Source organism: Ammospiza caudacuta, chromosome 1 (genome assembly GCF_027887145.1).
Source record: "Ammospiza caudacuta isolate bAmmCau1 chromosome 1, bAmmCau1.pri, whole genome shotgun sequence".
In the NCBI taxonomy this organism is placed as follows: Eukaryota; Metazoa; Chordata; class Aves; order Passeriformes; family Passerellidae; genus Ammospiza; species Ammospiza caudacuta.
The window spans coordinates 20,975,225-20,994,677 of NC_080593.1; the positions used below are offsets into that span (position 1 = coordinate 20,975,225).

Below are 19,453 nucleotides of genomic sequence, written 5' to 3' on the forward strand. Positions count from 1 at the left end.
TTTTGCCTCACATATATATATTTTGTCCATTCAGTGTTAAAAATATTTCAATCACATAAGGAATTATTTATCCTTACAAACCTAAGTTTTCTACATTGACCCTGTTCCTTGTTATTTATCTACTCATCTACTTCTTTCACATTTCAGTCCACATTAACCCACTCACTGATAAATTCTACCTGTGGAGAGTATTATTAATAGTTGGTTAGCTGAGAAAGGCCATGCTGACATAATGCCGCTGGTCAAGCTGAGAGCGGGAAGTCAGCAGTCAGTAAGCTGAAAGGAGAAGTCAGCAGTCGGTGACCAATGACAGGCAAGGACAGAATGCCCTTGCCGCAACATGAGGATAGAGAAGAGAGATTCTTCCTGGGAATATGTAGAAAGTATCAAAAGTATAACCATAAGAATGCAGAAGTAGGCGTAGTTGCTGATATGTAATTAACCAATCCTGAGCTCAACTTTTGCAATATGTATGAAGCTCATTATGAACTGTATTTAACCTGCTGTATTGATCAATAAAATTAGGCCTGTGATGATCTAATTGATGTCCTGGTCTCCTTCTGTCGACATCTACCTCTACAAGAATTTCTCTCTTCACCATACAGAAGTTTTGGTCTCCACACCCATTTCTTACCTTCAGATCCCTCTTATGCTCTTCCAGACCACTCAATATAACAAAAATTGCCATTTCCACTCAATTACATGTGAAGTGAGGAAGAAGGGGCAGGGAATTTGTGTATGGAAGCGCTGAAGGCAGGAGAAGATCACTGCCTTCAGCGTGTCCTGCACCCTTCCCTTCACTAAAGCCCTCCTGTCTCTCCTCCATCCTATAATACACCACAGACTCCTGATAAATCTCACCTTCCTCATTCCACCGCACTTCCTTTTGCCTTGAAACCCAGTCCTAGGGTTTTCCTCTTCCTTTATCCATCAGTCCCAGTCACCACCCTGAGAGCACTCCCTGTAAGCACCAGTTTTGGGGGACACTGTAGGACAGTGGGAGTGCAGAGCAGATGCCTCATGTCCTTGTGGCACAGCTCACCAGGGAACTGGGCAAGCCAGAATTCAGCTCACTGTCCAACGCTTCTTCCACATCCAAGAGCATCTTGACCATGACAGTGCGTGACACTTTTGCTTAACAGCTTTCTGGAGATTTTCATAAATAAATTACCTTTAAGTGGGCAGTTTCCAAACAACTGGTCTTTATCAAAATCTGCAGAAGTTGCACACCAGAGAGAGTCTGCGTCGTCCCTCTGAGGGATGCATTCGGCATACCACTTCCCCTGGTGCTTAAAAGGGAACACACAGGGTGCACCAAAGGCATTTCCTCCCAGGGTATAGATGTCTATGGAGAAAAGCAGTACTCACAGTCAGCTGGCATCAGATGTTCACCACAGTGACACTCATAGCCAGTTTTCCATGGACAAACTGAGTCATGCAGGGCTCAACACACCAGTGCTTTGTTACCCTGAGCCTCTAAAGGTTGTGCCAGTCAAGTATGGCTATGGCAAAATATTCAGAACTTAGACTCTCAAACACTTAATTGGGCCTCAAACTAATTTCTGTATAACTTTGTCATGCCATTGCTTTCTGGACTATTGTGTCAGAGGTCCCTGTGACTCAGCTTTTCCCATGACATACATACTTCTGTCCTTAGATAATATATATATATTTATTCTTTTTTTTTTTCCTCTTCATTGTTGAAAAAACTTGGAAAGGAGATATCACAACAATTTTGTTAGTCCTCATGAGAGGAAGCTGTATCTTAAATTTGCAAGGACTTTGCTAGGAAGTGACCCATCATTCTCCACTCTAATTTGCTGCTGTCCGTACAAAATTATGAAGAATGTCATTCCAGTGCAACAGCTGTAGTGTACAACAAGAATTTATTCTATTGTTATTTAAATTCCCAGCATACCAGTGTCACAACAAAAAGGACATTGATTACTTGATCCTGAATGCCCCCAATACATAGCCCAAGAGCCATAAAATTGTAGGAAAAGATCTTACTCTCTAGGGGTCTTTTTTCAGCGTAATAAAACATTGCATCCTAAACCATTATGCAGCATTTTTCCTTTTGTTTCTTCTAGTTTTGTTTTTTTTACTAGGCCTGGGAAACACTAGGTAGATAATGTTAATAGTGAATTCCATCCATCTAAACTAGAAATTCACTTACAGATTATGGGTGGTCAAACCAAATAAAAGCAACAACAAAAACTACATATAACACAATCATATCTTCTACAAGTTGCTCAGATATATTTTAAAACAGTCATAGGTTTCCTTTTGCTATTGTTGTACAAACAGAATTGCTATTCTTCTTTATGTTTGCATCATGGGCCTTTGTAATTTTATTCTATCATTTGAAAGAATTGCATTTTTTAAGTTATGCAGAAATGTATACAGCTATATTTGTTGAAAATCATACAGATATATTCACCTTTCATTTCTACATCCTATTTATAAATAGCTCCTCTGCTGATGTCACCCTAAGAAAATGGTTGCTGCCTGTCCAGGCTTTGTAGGAAGGGGCAGTCAAGTTACCAAGAAATAGAGATGGAATTTCAGTACTCACCCTCATAGCGCTGAGAGCACACGCTGTCTGCACTTCCATGGATTTTCCACCTGCTCCCTTTGCTGGATACTTTGGACAGCCTCATTTTCTTCCCCTTCCCCTTGCCATAGTTGAGAAATAAATCCTTGCCATGGGTTGCAAGTGTCTCATTTCTGCACTCCCACCACTGGAGCTGGTTTGTCCTGTTGCAGGATTCCAAGGTGATGGCAGCCTCGTCGTCCTTGGCGAGCACTCCCAGGCACAGCTTGAGCGCCATGCTCAGCAGCTGCGTGGGGGAGACCCACCTGAACTTCTGAAACTCATCATGCTCATCACAAGTGGTGGTGATGACTGAGCTGGAGTTCTGAGCTTGGGCACACAGCTTGTTATCTTCATTATAGATTGAAAATATTTCCCTACCTATAAAATAAAATCGTAATGCAAACATTTGAGGAGACGTTTCTTAGGAGATAAAGGCTATTAGTTGCTATATGACAGTCTGCTACCCAAAAAAACCAAAACGATCCAAACACCAAAACCAAAAAAAAAACCAAAAAAAAAAAAACAACCAAACCAACCAACCAAACAAAAAACCCGAAATAGCATATGTAGCTCATAGAGAGAAAAATCAAGGGAAGTTAATCATTGGTATGAAGGACAATTATGAAAATATTCTTAAAATGAAAAAACACAAGAACTGAAAATAGAGCTCTTTCAAGAGAAATTGCTCTTCTTCATAGCCCTCCTGAAACCACAGTGGTCTCAAAATGTATGTCAAAAATGACCTTCACTACATTTTATAATTTCTTCAAAGTTACACAAAATCATATTTAAATGGGCCTAAATTCTGCAAATAAGAGTACTTTTTTGCTTTAGAGCTATTAAAAATCATTTACATACTCAAAATTTAAAAAAAAATATATTTGGCCCAGAAAAACACTGTAGTTGTCAGCTCACCAAGAAAATGGTGTATTTTTCATTTTTGGTTAATTATCTTGGAAATTTTTAGCAGCTGTGCAAAAATTCATTTCTTCCCAAAGTTTTATTTATAAGTTTCTCAGGAGGGAAGCCACAACTTGCAGCATCATCAGTTCTAAGAACAGCTAAACTACGCCAGTATCCTAAGTGCTATTAATAACTACATTTGTAAATAGAAATGTGAGACACTGAACATCAGGGTTTTGTTTCTTAAGATCAGCTTCAACAAAAAGCCTCCTGAAAATCTTCACTCTTTTTGCATCTCAGCTTGCATCCCTTTTCTCCCTTCTAGGTGACAGGCAACATCACCCAACTCACTCGGCGGTGCCATCGACTTTTACCCAAGGGTTCTTGCCAAGGCCAGAGTATTTAACTGTGCCTTCATAACCCCCCCACCCCAAAGCTGACAGGGAATGGTTGAACAGCCTTGGTATTGTTGCTCTGAAAGGCTATGGACCAGAGCAAGCCAGGTAATATTTTCCCTGACAGAGCTCTCTGGCTGCAGTGGTGCTTGGGCAGGTTAGCAGAGGATGGGTTAGAGCTGGCTTGGTCTCACCCAAAAGCCCCAAAGAAATTGCCTGTGGTGGATTAGATCATTGGTGCATTGGGTGGTCCCTGCTGCCATTCAAGCAATAGCACTCGACTTCCAGAGTTCTCTAGCTGGGAACTTGCCATGGAAAAGACACAGTGTCATTTCTTTTTCATCTCAGCAGTAGGAGGGTGCAAGATCTAATGGATGGGAGATTTTGAGGTCCTTCCTAAAGCTCCCAGCTTGGAAACGAGTTTTCAATATGCACTGATCAGTATGCTATGGTCCATATGAGCTGCCAAAAAACTCAAAGCACACATCAGCCAGTAGTTCTGTGCATGCTGAGTTCACTGCTCTGTACTGAACCCTTCTAGCCTCCGATGGAGTAAAGTGAAATCAGATTTTGTCTGCTGTCTCAAGAATCAGCACTGCCGAAGTTATGGCCACATCTGTTGGCATATTCCTTTCACTCATACACCTCATTGAAACCTGGGTTAAGGAAAGAGAATGCCTATGCAGATATTACTAAACTTCAAGCTGAACATAACATTTTTAAATCATATGCTGTGACTAGATCTAAATTCACTGCCCACTAAGGGAGATAATTGAATGCATGCTAAAGAACTTGAAAACCTCCACACTAAGCAGAGGACAAAGACTTACCAGACATTTGAAGAGATGTACTAATGGAGAGAAGAAAAATCAGGGACAAGTAGAGAGACATGGCAAATATTTTCCTCCTTTCTTCCCTTCACCTCGTATTGATGCTAAAAGACCAAATCAGTGCCTTGCAAGAAAACCCCACTGCACTGAAGTGGATTAACAAACCCTTTTTAAGACCCAACAGATAGAGGGAAGTTCTGAGCTTCAAATAAGGAACTGTCTCATGTCACATGAGTAATTTTGAAATAATACATAATTGAGCAAACTTTGCTTCCTAAGCTAGTTTTTCTAATGTATATGTCTGCCATGGAAGTATAAGATCTAACAGGTAAGATTTTAGTGTGGATTTTTTAAGACGTACCTTATATCTCAGAATAATTATTTTTAACAAAAGGTGAGATTACTGTCTCATTTGCAGAAATAAATAAAAGAAGTAAAAAAGAACAGAAAGATTTGTCTGTATGAATATATGATGAAAAAAAAACCAGAGTGCACTGCAGTATTGTGAAAAATCTGCTGGGACACCATGCAAATGAAGTAACTATGACCTTGGAGTCAGAGAGAAACAGAATTTTCCATGCCTGAAATTCCACAGAAAAAAAAAAAAAAAAAAAAGCTATAGAAAGTGAGATCTGTGTTCTTCAGGACACCTATTCTTTCTTTTGCTCCATTCTTGACTATATGCAGGAATTACTACCCAACTGACAGCAACAGCTGAAAAAAATTGGGAAAGAAAATACACAGTTCTAGGAAGAAAAGAACCTGTAACTGGGAAATACTGGATTTTCAGTTATTGCTAGTGAGGAAACCTAAACTGATGAGGAATCTGGCCTCATTTTTAGTGCCACTAGTTTGTGAAAGTTTGCACCCCATAAAGTATACCCCCTACAGGCATTCTGACCAAATTCTGATGTTTGATAAAGCTTTCTCCATGATAGTCTAAAGAGCTCAAAAATCTTAGAGCACAGGGACAAGAAAAGGGACTTTGGTGGAAGTTTTGCATCAGTTTTTGCACATGGACTTTGAAAAATTTCATTTCCCATACCTCCAGGAGAGGCTGGTATGGCATTCCTTCCCCAATATTGCATCTGCAGCAAAATTGCTTCTGTTGCAGGTAGTGAAAACCCTGGACACCCACATGGAGTTGTGGGACTTTGCTGCTGTTACTCTGACTCAGATGTAGATGAACAACTGGGTCTGATAATGTATGCAGGGAATTGGAGTACAACAAAGCCACAACAGTGAGGAGAATGGTGGGACCTCGAGGCCAGCAGACGCAGTTAGAACAAAGCCATGCGAAGAAGGGTGCCTGAAAAGGATACAGACACCTGAGCAAAGAGGAAGAAATGACGGCAGCTCCACAAAGCAGCAGAATCCAACTACTCCTTAAGTTATGATGCATACGTAAGGATGGCTGCAGTCAAGCAGAGTGTTTGAACATGCAACCTCAATTTTCCAATTTTCCTTCCTTCCTTGTTCAGGAGCAAGACAAATATGTCTTGTGGTTCTGCTGTATAAAACATCTCAGAATATCCAAATCTACCAGGGTGTAACAAGGATAATTACAACAGGAAAAAGGAAGCTGGTTCTGTTCTGAACAAGGATCAGAGGTTGGTGAGGGACTGGTACTGCTAATCTGTTGAGAGAGGCTGAACAAGTGTAAAACATACTGAAGTCAGCTTTACCTCAGTGTTTGTGTGTTTGAGCAGATTGCATCACAGCCCACAAAGTGGGAAAGCAAACCAGAGGGCTGGGAAGATGTGCTCCAGGATCTGCCATTTGGCAAGGCACAGCCTGACGCTTTAAAAGTGGCGAGGAACAAAAGCTGCTGGGGTTTGTGTCGAGTCAGCATTGTTCCTCTGGCAGCCTCTGCTCCCAGGCAGGAAGTTACACTCACACTGTGCGGATTCACCACCTTTCTTCTAAAGTCCAAACTTTTTCAGAGAAAAGGGGAAATGAGAATTAAACACAAGTGTACCAAGAAACACAGCAATGTGAAGAGACAAAACCTTATACACTATTGAATATTGCCATCAAGTCATTCCTCAGGTGCTCACAGAAATGGATGAGTGAGGCCAACTGGATTCAACTGGATGCTTCACTACATTCATTTTTTAAAAATCCACTTATATTAAAATATGAAAGTAATTTTGTGATCATTTAGCCTGTGATAAGTTGATATAAGATTTCAGTCCAGAATCCCCACACATAGGACAATCACAGTTTCCCAGTTATACACATTTATTTTTTTCAAAAAAATCACTCTAAACCTCAGTAGGAACATTCTAGCCTAAAAGAAAAAGGGAACAACCTTTCTATTTTTCTGTTCTCATGTTACATAATGAATAACTTTTTTTCCTTTCATTTTCCTAAACCACCTGATAAAATGTAAGAAATCTTGGCAGCATCAGAGGGTTATAGATATAAACTCTTAGGGATCTGTCAAAACATTTATTTGCTTTTCTGTTCATATTCCCTTGTTCATACTATTCATCATCTTGTTTTTCAAGGAATTATTTTCCTTGTTTTTACAGCAAGTATGTTTCAGAAAAACAAGAACCCAATTCCTCTGTGAATATATATATATATGTGTGTGTGTGTGTGTGTGTGTGTGTGTGCGTGTGTCTGTGTGTGTATGCAAAATACAGCCTGAGACCTCCCCTACGTAGTGTCATCTACTTGGGAGACAAGGTAAGAGATCACAAGAGCAACAATTTGATTCTAAGGCACCTGACCAGCCCCAATATGAATAGCAGTCAGTAGTAGAAATTGCTTGAAAGATTTGGTGAAGGATCAGAATATGTAAAATATAAAATTAGGGTGTGTCCATATGAACATGATTCATTTCCAGTAAGACACATTTCTTTTTTCCAGTCAAACAGAGAAGCATATTTTACTTATCAATGTTCCTAAGTAAAAGCTTTTCATTTGATCTTATATTAATTAGATACTGTTTAAAATGTTCAAGTTTGTTTGTTTCTCTATCTTCTATTCAAAACTTTCTGTTATAGTTTGTGTATAAAGCATCAGTGCTCACTTTCTGCTTATGACATGGAACTGTAAGGATTTCCTGTGCTGTAAATGCTACTGTTTCTGTATCAATCTCTTTAATGGGAAATTTGCTTCAATTCCATTGTCTTTAAATAGGAAATACTGTAAGCCATGCAGTTTAAATTTCCTCCTCTTCTGAAAATCTTACGTCTTTTTAACTTATACTCTTTATAAAATAAGCAGGCTAAGTAGCTCCACCTTCAAAGTAGGGCTTCTTATTTGGAACATTCTCTATTTTTCTATACCTGTTTGGACAGGAGAGCAGAACTGACACAGAAGCACCTACATCTACCGCCAGCTATTAACGTGCATGGCATTTTTAATTCTCCTCAACTCAGAGATGACGCTGGATTTCAGGAAAAATGAATGAATGAATGAGCTCAGAATTATTCAGGCTCCAATGGCTAGATTCCCTCCTTGACACCTTTCAGTGATGTACTTTATAAGTATGGCAAAGAACCAGAAATGAGGTATCCCCTCTATTTTTGTCTTCTTTGCAACCATACCTTTGCACATGTGCATGGCAATAAAGGTTATCTGGAAGAATGACTCAGTGTACACACACCATTTTAAGACTGTGCAGGGCCCAGAAGAGGACTAAGCTTCTTTTAGGTTGGACTGCACCTGTTTGCTGTTTGCTCAACAGCCAGCACAGTGAGGCTGGGATTTGAGTCAGGCTCCCTTGGTCTTTCACTGTCTGTTTCACATAAATTTCTGCCTGGCACCACTCCTCCCTATAACTGAAACAACATGGCCCTTAGTATCATTAATCAGTCAGGAGCCACATCAGATGGCATAAAAAACCATTAGAGGTGCTGATCCTTGAAAAAACATGCTTAAACAATTGTATATTAAAAATGGAAACAGCAGTAGGAACAGTGCAAGGAAACAGCTGGGAGAAAGAGAGCAGAGCCAGAGAAAAGGAGTTCCTGGACAAATTTTTCCATCTTACCTACATATGTATGCAATTTAAGACTTTTACTAAATCCCTCAACTCACGTTTTTGTTTTGTCTTTAAGCATATTTAATCCTGGGACAGATTCAGGAAAATATGGTTAATATAATACTTGTTAACAACTTCTTCTGGAATTATGATGTTACCCCTGTGGTAACATCTACTTTTTCACTTTATCATGTTACAGTGTCTTATTTAGATGAGGCTATAAAATAAAAACCTATTTTAAAAATCAAACATAGTTATTTTTATTTCACAGAGCAAAATCTGAAACCATGAAATCAATTCTTGCAAATCTTTGTAAGCAAGTGAGGAATCATGCATGATTTACATTTTACAGGATCTACAAAAATTAGGAATATAAACTCCTTGGGGAATAGAAGATGTCCATAAATAATCGCCGATTTAACCATTTTAGAAAGCAAATAAAATCAGTAGTAACTATTATATTGGTAAAGCTAAATTGTTCTTTACTTGCAGCACACTTCCCACAAAGCTACACTGCTTATTGAGAAGCTGTAGAGAGCAGTACCAACATGTGATCACCGTAACAGCTCTGCAGAAACCTTCTGCTCCTAGAAACCTCCAGAACATGCACAGGCAATCTTCCTCCCTCTCCCCAGGAACTGCTGCCTGGTAAGAAGGAAGTTTTGCCATGACCTTCATCACCCCTCACCCACAAACCCACTTGTGGCCAGCCAAAACTGGCAGCTACTATCAACCACAATTTTCCACTTCAGATGTCTGCCCCCAGATTTCACCTGATAAAATCCTGGAATATATGAACTGCAAGTACTACAATCTTGGTTTTCTGTGTTATACAAACTTGTGGAACTGAAATATCACAAAGGTCTTTCTGCCCATGTGGTTCAAAGGGGAAATGTGCCCAAATACAGTCTTATTCTCTAGTGACTATGCCTGTACTTAAATCCATGGGAATACTTGAAAGATGGTAAAATTAGAAGATGCTTAATGAATAGCTTTGAGTTCAATAGCATGGTTTGAAACAAATCTGATGAAGAAACCTCAAATCTTGTGTGTGTTATTCAAGGTGCTCTTCGATTTTGCTTTCTTTATTTTATCCATTTCTACTGTTCCATTTAAGAACCACACTTTTCTTAAGAACCTCATTCACCAGTGTGATCACCAAATCCTGAGATCTGAAATCTTTCACTTTATATAATGGCTACAAAATAAAATTAATGCAGTATATGACATTACTCACACACAGAAACAGACTAGTACAGTAATTGCAAATGAGAAAATACCTTTGGCTTCATTCTAATTGCATAATTTTAATAAAACAAGGCACATTTTATTACATTACATTTTATATTACATATTACATTACATTTCCTTTTGTTACATTACAGTGTTGCATGTTCATTCTGCTCTATGTTGGTCACAAGATCCTTTGTGTCACTAGTTCCAGGAACTGCATCACCATTAAAATACAAATTATTCTCAAAGCTGTCATTTGCCGGCAAACAATTCTTTCTTCTTTTGTAGAAGAGATATCCTGCAAGGCCACTTCCAACTAGGATGATGATACCAACAATAACTATAACTCCTGTTTTGCTGTGGTTTAGGGTAGAAGCCTTCTCATCTTTTGTCATTGCTGAAAATAAATAGGAAGAAATCAAGAGAATGCTACAGAAGTCTTTATCTGATTACTGGAAGCAAGTTCTTTAGAATGCATGATCTTCTGAGAAAAAGGGGTTAATTTGTTTTGATGTAATGAGAAGAAGAGGCAGCAACATAAAATAACTTGCTTTTAAATCACTAATATTGCATGCCATATCACAAACTATTATTTTGTTAAATCTGCATTTGGAGATGCACCCAAATAGACTATATTGTGTATTACTAGAAAACAGTGTCATCCTAGGAAACAGGTACAGTACTTCCATATAACAGAAAATTTAAGAGACATAATACAAAATATTTTTGGTTTATGATCTTATGTGGGACTAGTTTTTTCTACTTGAAAGACAATATTCTTACCCATTGTAGGTAGTTCAGCTGGTGGCATTTCAGATGCCGGTGGCATTTCAGTTGCTGGAACTTGAAAATATTAAAAAAATAATTATATTTTTGTATTAGTATTTATTTCTACATTATTTATTTTTATATCTTGGAGCATACTGAAAATCATGCTCAGATAAATATATGGTAATACAAACCACTAAATACTGAAAACATTTGGATTTATTTCATTCAAAATTATATACACCTAAGACATAACACAGTGCTGTAGTGTATTCTGGTCTCATAGATAGCTATTTAGAAAAACTAGCAAAAAAAGAATATCAAAAAGCCCCATGAAGACTGATCCAGACATCAGAATGAAACCAAAAGAAAATCTATACAGTATCTTGAGGATAGACATGGTCAAACATAATCCTCAATGTAAATAAAAATTCTTCCAGTACCTCTTATATAAACATAGAAAATGTAATAAATTAGGTTTTCCAATAGACATTGATGGCTTACCTCTATAGACATTTGAAGTCACTCATGAAATTCACAGTGCCCTAGCAGGTATCACATCTGAACTAAAAGGTTTATAGCTCATTTAAATTTTAACATCAGGTCATGAAATCTAGCTTGCTGGGTAAATAAGCCATCATTTAAGATGAAGATATTTATTTTGCCAGGTGGATATCAAATCAGTTAATTATTAAATCTTAAATCAATGCATCATGTTTCATTCTGAAAAAGGTGAGCTCAGGAATTTAAATTATTTTTCCTGTCCCCACTTATATCTTTTCCATAGTGCTGCCCAGTGACAGAAGAGAGGGTGTGGGCACCACCACTGTGCAACACAAAGATGCTCCCTCTAAATATCAGGAAACACTTTTTCACTGTGAGGGTGACTGAGCACTGGCACAGGCTGCCCAGGGAGGTTGTGAATTTCTATCCTTGGATGGTCACTAGCCCTTATAAGAAGTCGCCCTTATAAAAAGTCCCTCTCCAGCTGTCTCGTGAGCCCCCTTTAGGTGCTCTAAGGTCTCCCTAGAGTCTTGTCTTCTCCAGACTGAGCATCTCCTCACTTAAGAAATAGTTAGATGCTTTGTGGAATAGACCTGCTACAGAACTCTCAAATTACTGTGATAAAAATTAGCTCAACATATGAAACAGAAAGCAACATCTATTCTACATGAAATGAAACAGAAAACAACATCTATTTCATCATCTACATGATGGAAAACTTCCATCATGTTTTTCTTTCAGTCTCTTCAGAAAACAACAAACACAGCTGGCAATACCCAGTGCAATTTGGTAAAATCATGCTTCTAATGCTCCATTTATTTTTCTGTAGCTATAACTGTTTAAATTCTGCACATGGAGCATTGTCACAGTTCTGAAAAACTATGCCAAGAAAAGCTGCATTTCTATAACAATGTAGGACTAGATTGTGTCCTGTTTTAGAGTGAGTGAATATATAATCCTTGCATTGACACTGGAATTAGGTTGAATCTGTGGCATTCCAGATTAGTAGACTAGACTGGACTAAAGCTAATTGTAGAAACAAGTAACATGCTTTCATTTGAGAGCTTTCAGCTCTTTGGTCAGCATCAAAACAGGTGAATGCCAGTAGTAGCACAAATAATTGAACTGAATGGTCAAAAAGGAGCAGTGGGGATTTATTTTAACACTTGGTACCCATGTCTATGAATTTTTGTCAATGACAATACAAAATGATTGAGAAATGGATTCTGAAAGGGTGGATTTACTGAGACGTTGCAGTGCTTCCTGTAAAAGACACAGTCATCGTTACAAGCATTTGAGTAAGTAAGAATAATTTTGCATGAGAACAAATTTACAGAAAGGACAGCAGAATTTCTCCCATTTCCAGTATTTTAGAGGAAGTCAGTGTATTGCAGCTACACATTTCAACCTTCTTAGGAAGCATAAGTAAGAGATTTTGGTATTGCAATGTATGCTGAAAGAAATTATGATGATGACTTTTAGGAATACACATATACTAGATGTCCCTACTATCAAATTTGCACATTCAGTTATTTCAGGATGCCTTCAGTTTAGCACATTCAAACTATGTTTTTGCTTTGCTTTTCATTCATTCATCTTTTCACAGCAGGAGGACACAGAGACAAAAGATCCCAAGCTGTTAAATAAGTCACACTTCACAAATACTCAATTAATAGAAACACTACATCATACTCAGAAAACACGTGCACATAAGACTTGCAGAGGGAAATAGACAATGGGCAGAGCAGAGGGGATACCCTGAGGAGTATGTTTGCATATTTTTGAGACAGATTTTTGTACACAAGGCATGATCCTCACATTGTGATTTCTCAACAACTGTTGATAGAAAACGCACAAACTCGTCAAGTGCATACACCAGGTACAGCTGAGATATGAACACTGTCTTCTAAAAACAATTCTTAAGGGACTTGACTACTGTGCAGAACTACTTTCTGAAGAGTCATTCTATATTTTTGTTGTCATGGAAATGTGCATCCTTTGTCATTTACAAAAACTCAGAACATCCAGATGAAATGCATTGTGTGTAACAGCCACAAGCTTACAGAGAGCATATTCCATATATAAAACAAATTCATAAATGCAGCACTTACTTTTTGGCTTTTTACAAATATATCCTTTGTAGGAAGAGCAATAGAAATTATTCCAATACCCAGAGTCTGCATACATTTCAACACAGTGCTCATTTTGCTGAGAAGAAGGTTCTCCTACATTCCAGTTGACAAAATTCACTGCACTGCCGTCTAGCCACAACCATAGCCCTAATTGAAAAAAACATTGAATAGGGGGAAAAAAAAAGATCATCTTAATTTCCATACTTTCACATGCTCCATATTTATTGCCTTTCTGAGAAATTTACTTGTCACCACTTTTGGAGACGGACCACTAAGCTATTTACTTTTGACACATGTTGTCCCTGAGTTTTTATGTAAATGATGTAATATCAGTATTTGGAAAATGGCAGACAAATCTGGCTTATGGTGGTGCAAAGACAAGATAGTTCCAAGAATAATCTCCCACAAGTGACAGCAATGGTCCAGTGTCAATTATTTATTCCATTTATAGGAATAAGTGAAGTTAAAATATAACTTCACCAGAATACTCTTTACTTCAGTAATTTGTAGGAAGGTTTTGTGTTACTTTTTTCAAATCCCACACTGAAGTCTCTCTAGGTCCAATTTTATTTCATTTGTTTTCCAGTTTCTACTCCTTTCCACAAGCTTTACACAGACAATCTTCCTTTTTATAGATCTCCTTCCAAAATCTTGTGATCACTCTTGCTCAGCTATGCTTGGGACTTTCTGCTTCTTCCTTCCGGTTCCGTTTTTCTTTCTTTCTTTTAATAGTGCTATTTATTTAGAATAAATGTACTCCTTGTGACTGTCAGTTGTACTCAAGCAAATTCTTAGACTCAGCATGAAAATTGTATTTTGATTTTTGTAAGATTCTATATGTTTTGCCTTTTTTTTTTTTTGTTTTTTCTTAAAAATTCTTGACACCCTTTCTGTAAGGACATGGCAACTGAATACATCCTGGATACACAAATAAAGGTATGAAATTTAGTTATGCAGTTATGCTGAAATTGCTATAATCACTACCTAGAGCAATAATGAAGAGCTGAAGAATTGTTGTGTTTATGATCACTGTGTGAAGTGTGCTGCTCTACACTGCTCTAGAGGCACTTCAAGAAACCCTTTTTGTGTCAACTGACCGCATGAGTAAACCTCAGCTTTCCTCTATGTGTCATGCATATAAATGACTACCCTCGAATTCTTCCTTTATCAATAATTTTCACTATTCCTGGTTAAGATTCAAGCAATGTAATTGAAAAGTTGTCTTATCCCTAAGAAGTTTGTCATTCAAGTGCTTGGGTAGACAATTGCAAAAATAATCTTCCAAAACTCAAGAAAATCCCACCTGAAGTCACCTGAACTATTTTGCAACCCTGCCACTGAGAGTTATACTGGTATTTTTTACCTGAACAGTACTGTACATTAAAGTCTATCATAAGAATAGAAATATCTATCTAATTGAATTTTAATTGCATTAATGTGAAAGCAGTAATCATCAAATATAGGATTTAATTAAAGCAGCCTCCTTCCTATTCTGTCTGGCTTTATCTTCCTTATTACAGAATTATTATGTGAAATTTTCAACACTCATGTCAAAAAGCTTGCAGTAATTATTCACTAAAAAAAGACATTAAAAGTAGAGAAAGTACCATCCACATTTCTGTACATTCCTGTCCAAAACGTTGATGTTTTGCCTTCAAGTGGTTCAAGGTTATAGGTCAGAAAGTTGGCTTCAGCTGAGTCTTCAACTGAGACCAAAGAGGCACCTGGAAGACACAGGGAGAGAAAAGTCTCTTAGAGATGTTTCACAGGGGAAAACGTTCTCATTGCCCTGTCAACAAACTGCTTCAACAAAATGCTTCAACCTGAGTATCAGAAAAGAGAGAGGGAATCTTCTCACCCAGTACCAGGCATCTACATTTGCCATGGATTTCACTGGTAGATTCTTATTGAGCACATGACAATATATACTTCCAGTGAAGATACAGCTATAATAAATTCTGCTGGTGTTAGAGTGAGCGAGATCTCTGCATAATCTGATGGGAGACCAGACACCTATGTCACATTGCCACCAATTCCATAAACAACAATGCTGCAGACATATGAAGTCCATCATAATCAATATTCATCTGTTTCCCAAAGAAGGAAGTTGAGAGAATGAAGCTGCACAACAGTGCTAGTTTACTCATATATTATCCAAACTAAACAGTTTTCACTCCAGTGGTATAAAACTGCAATAATCAAGGGAGAAATTAGATCAAGAATTCAAAAGATAAAAATTCCATTAAGCTTTAGCGACTGCTGTGAATGAAGCTGTTTATCTCCTATCAGGGTCAAAGCACAAGGTTTCTATTTTCATGATCCTCACTCCAGGCCACACAGCTCCTCTCAAGCCTGGTCCCACATGCACAAGGCAGTGCGGGCCATAGGTTTTCCATTATCTCTCCAATTAAGGTAATATTTGGATGCAACTGTCTTGTCCAACACTTGGATCATCCTTGAACTCACAAAAACACATCTCACATGTTCAGCTTTCTACAGCGAGGAAAACAAGTAGGTTTTGTTACTTGATACTTTTGATACTTGCTTTAGGAAAAGTAGGATACTCACCTAGTCGAAGGCATTCTAAAGATGCCTGGGCCCAGTTTCTAGAAGATGAAGATTCAATGTAGTAGCAATGGGCTCGGAAAGGGATCCAAGATCTGTGTCCTTCTGACTCAGGACACTTTCCTGGAAGCTGAGGGGGCTCAGTGGGAGCTTGAACTGATTAAAAATAGTTTAAAAAATACCATGTTACTACTTCCTTACTTCAATGCCTTCTGATTTTTGCAGGTTTTGACACTGCAAGTTTATTCAATAGGAGAATAAATAGCAGAGTAGTGTAAGTCTTAGCTTTACAAAATTTGTCTAACACTCTTGAAATAAAGCAATAACTAACACTTGATATAAAGTGATAGCTATTCACAGTCACACTAGCTCTTTCTTACTATGTGTTTGCCCTAACTTTAAAGTGGCCCAATTCAACCTAAGTAAATTCTAATGATTTAATCTATTTAGCTCTGGAAACAAACCCCAAGATCTCTAATGAGATGTTTGTTAAATTGCAATGGTCAGATTTCAAGCTCTTACCATCAGATTTTTTGCAAACCGAGAAGTAACTTTCATTGCAGAATCCTGTCTTCCAGACTCCAGTAATGTCAAGATAGACACAGCCTAGTTTTAGCTTTGGCTCCCCTTCAGCCCATTTCGTGTACTTCATTCTCCAGTTATCAATCCATTCATAATGTCCGTTGGTCTAAGGAAAAAAACCATCAGCTGGAATGATTAAACTCTATCAATCTACTCCGTCTACATAGTACTTTGTCCTAAAAGGATTGAGGCTTTTCTTAGAAACCACTAACAAATACAAATGGTTGACACTTTGAAATTTTTGTTGTGACAATGTTAGAGGTAATTAATGCTAGAGGCATCTTTTGATTTTTGGGAAGTGGTGTGCTAAGTTAATATATTTGGGGTTTTTTTTCATTTGCTCAGCCAAATGGAGTGTGTGGGACAAGTGTCTGTGCCAAGAAGAAAAAGATATCTTATTTAAATTGCAGAAAGTATTAAAATACCAAACAACTGAGAAAGGGGAGACAAATACAATTAAACTAAGTAAACTAATTAATTATTTTGCTAAATATCCTCAAAAATGTTAAAATATTTACAGTAATAGCACTTTCTTATACATCTCAAAATTAGGTATTGTTATTAAAATAGATGTTTTCTTCTGTTAATTCTAAAATATTAGGAGTTTCTATCACACTTATACCTGAAATATATAAAGAGATATTCCAAGATGCTAGACTAAAATGCCTTATTTGGAAGTGCACAGAGTGGAATATCATAGAAAAAGTGTGAAAAGCACATGCAATATATACAATTTAATCAGATTAACAGAGGATAGATTCCTCTGACAGCACAAAGTATTTAGGTCCAAGATGCAAGCAAATAAGCTAAAATAAAGAGAAATTATAAGACTTTTCAGTTCCTGACATGTCCACGAGAAAAGCAGCATCATATTCAATCAGTTTAATGTTCTTACCACATTACTGTTAAGGCCAATCCACACAGGCACCCCATACTTTAATATATTCAGCCACAGGAAGGAATGACTGTAGGGGTCTAAGACACTGGAAAGGTCAAACTGATTTTGTTTGCAGTTTTTCCGTGCATCTCCCCATGTCATTTTGGTGTGGATGAACCAGTAGCTACTATTCCCATAACGGATAATGTTGAATGGGGATGAAGTTGTAGAAGGCAGAAATTCAGCATCTGTAAAATAAAGGATGAGAAAAGACCCATATACTTGTTCAAAAGGGGGGTATGATTTCACTGTGGTTGCATACAGAACAAAACAAAAGTCTTCCTTATTTCATATTCCCTGGTTTATTATCAGCATGGGTAAGATGCACTATGTTTTAAGCCAGCAATAGTAGTAAAATTCAATTACAAAGCTGTAGAAAGGAAAAGAGCTGCTTAAAGCAACTTCTGATAAAGAGTAAAGGAACATTTTGTGTAATCATCAAGAATAGTATTACTGAAATTACTTAAGATTAGGTCGTGAATTTTTTCATAAAATCTTTTTTCATAAAATGAAATGGTTTGCAGAAGCTGTTTGGTTTCCAAAGATTTTTTTCCTAGAAATAAAATGGTCACAACAGACCAGTCCTTAAAATTATGCAGATATTTAAACAGAAGATGGATTTAAATATTTTTAATCTCTCTTTTGGAGGCAATTTTGCTCAAGTTCAGTGCAGACAGGTTACAGTCTCACTCCAGACAGTTTATGCTACATGTACAAACCAGCATTTTCCATAACATGTTTTGAAAGCCATTGTACTCAGAAAATTTAAATAGTATGGAACAAATGTCATATCAAGGGTCATACTAGACACAAAGATGCAGATACAAATTCCAGCTCAGGAAAATAGCAACACAGCATTTGCTGGGAAGGGTCAGATGAGACCAGTGACTAACTGGACTTTTGACACATGTGACTATTTGACCCTTTTCTTCCTGCCTCAAGAACAATTCATGCATTTATCTTTATTGGAAGCAAAATCATGTTTAAATCCACATATTTAAGCAATTTCCTGGTGGGAAAAAAAAAAAAAAAAAAAAAAAAAAAAAAAAAAGAAGAAGAAGAAAATGGTTTGGTTTTAACTAAAAAGAGATTTACCTGCATTAATTTGGCATATATATCCTCTGCTGTTATCACAACTCTGATCAGCCCACTTCCCTGCTTCCTTAACAGATTTGTTTTTCATGGCAACACAATCAGCCTCGAGGCAAAGATATACAACACCAATTAAAAATAGCTAGAATAAGCAAATATGAAACTTTTGACTCCCATTTGCATCTTTGGACACAAGTAATGTTGTCATTTTAGTCTCATATCTTTGTAACATTTAAGAGCACAAGCTTTAAGTTACACAAGTGATGTGGAAGTTCTATTCCTCTTACACTTCACAAATTTCTTTGGTACTTTCTATTGCACAACACTGGGGTGAGTAAGAGGACCAGAGCAATTTTAGTATTCTCAATCCCTAGGCATACAGCATGGAGAGGAGTCACAGGCAATTTAAAGAGAAATCAGATCAATCATTGCAGAAAAGACTGGATAACTTTGCCCCAGAAATAAAACAGAACCCTTAAAGTGCAATGCAACAATTTATTGTTTCAGGCTGTAATAGTACACACAGCAAAGTTAGAACAGCTCCTGCCCAAAGGCAGACTGACACTGTTCTGTCAGTTCCAGCCTTGCTGTGACATTTCAACTTCTCTGACATGGACACAATAGCTAGAAATTAGATTAGCACATATTAAATAAACAGTGATTACTGCAAAAGCCTGCAGGGTTACAAGTGGCTCTGTGCAATGAAACACCTATATTTATTTTACTGTTTACTTGTTTAGGGTTTTTTCTGTTCCATCTGAGAAGATGTTCAGATAATTACTTCATTTTTTTGGGTGAAAACCATTTGGATTTAAATATTTCCAATTGAACAATTTCATACTAATTTTTACTAACTATGATAATAATTTTTGGTAGGATCAAGTAGAATTAAAAACAAATATAAAATTTATGAAAAAGGGAC

At 37.3% G+C, this 19,453-nt stretch overlaps 2 protein-coding genes across 2 annotated transcripts in view; both read right to left on the reverse strand.

The window, feature by feature from the left end:
• The window catches only part of LOC131567413 (macrophage mannose receptor 1-like), a 31,655-nt gene extending 26,799 nt beyond the window's left edge, over positions 1–4,856 (reverse strand). The window contains exons 1-3 of the mRNA XM_058819021.1: positions 4,725–4,856; positions 2,576–2,974; positions 1,172–1,345 (exon numbers count right to left, since the gene is read on the reverse strand). Of these exons, the coding sequence (XP_058675004.1) occupies positions 1,172–1,345; positions 2,576–2,974; positions 4,725–4,785 (634 nt within the window). The 5' untranslated portion in view covers positions 4,786–4,856. The remainder of the gene's footprint in view (positions 1–1,171; positions 1,346–2,575; positions 2,975–4,724) is intronic.
• A 10,219-nt stretch (positions 4,857–15,075) lies between these two features.
• LOC131567483 (macrophage mannose receptor 1-like) overlaps positions 15,076–19,453 on the reverse strand; it is a 42,566-nt gene continuing 38,188 nt past the window's right edge. Inside the window, exons 22-26 of the mRNA XM_058819130.1 lie at positions 18,535–18,637; positions 17,398–17,627; positions 16,443–16,608; positions 15,924–16,076; positions 15,076–15,178 (exon numbers count right to left, since the gene is read on the reverse strand). Of these exons, the coding sequence (XP_058675113.1) occupies positions 15,174–15,178; positions 15,924–16,076; positions 16,443–16,608; positions 17,398–17,627; positions 18,535–18,637 (657 nt within the window). The 3' untranslated portion in view covers positions 15,076–15,173. The remainder of the gene's footprint in view (positions 15,179–15,923; positions 16,077–16,442; positions 16,609–17,397; positions 17,628–18,534; positions 18,638–19,453) is intronic.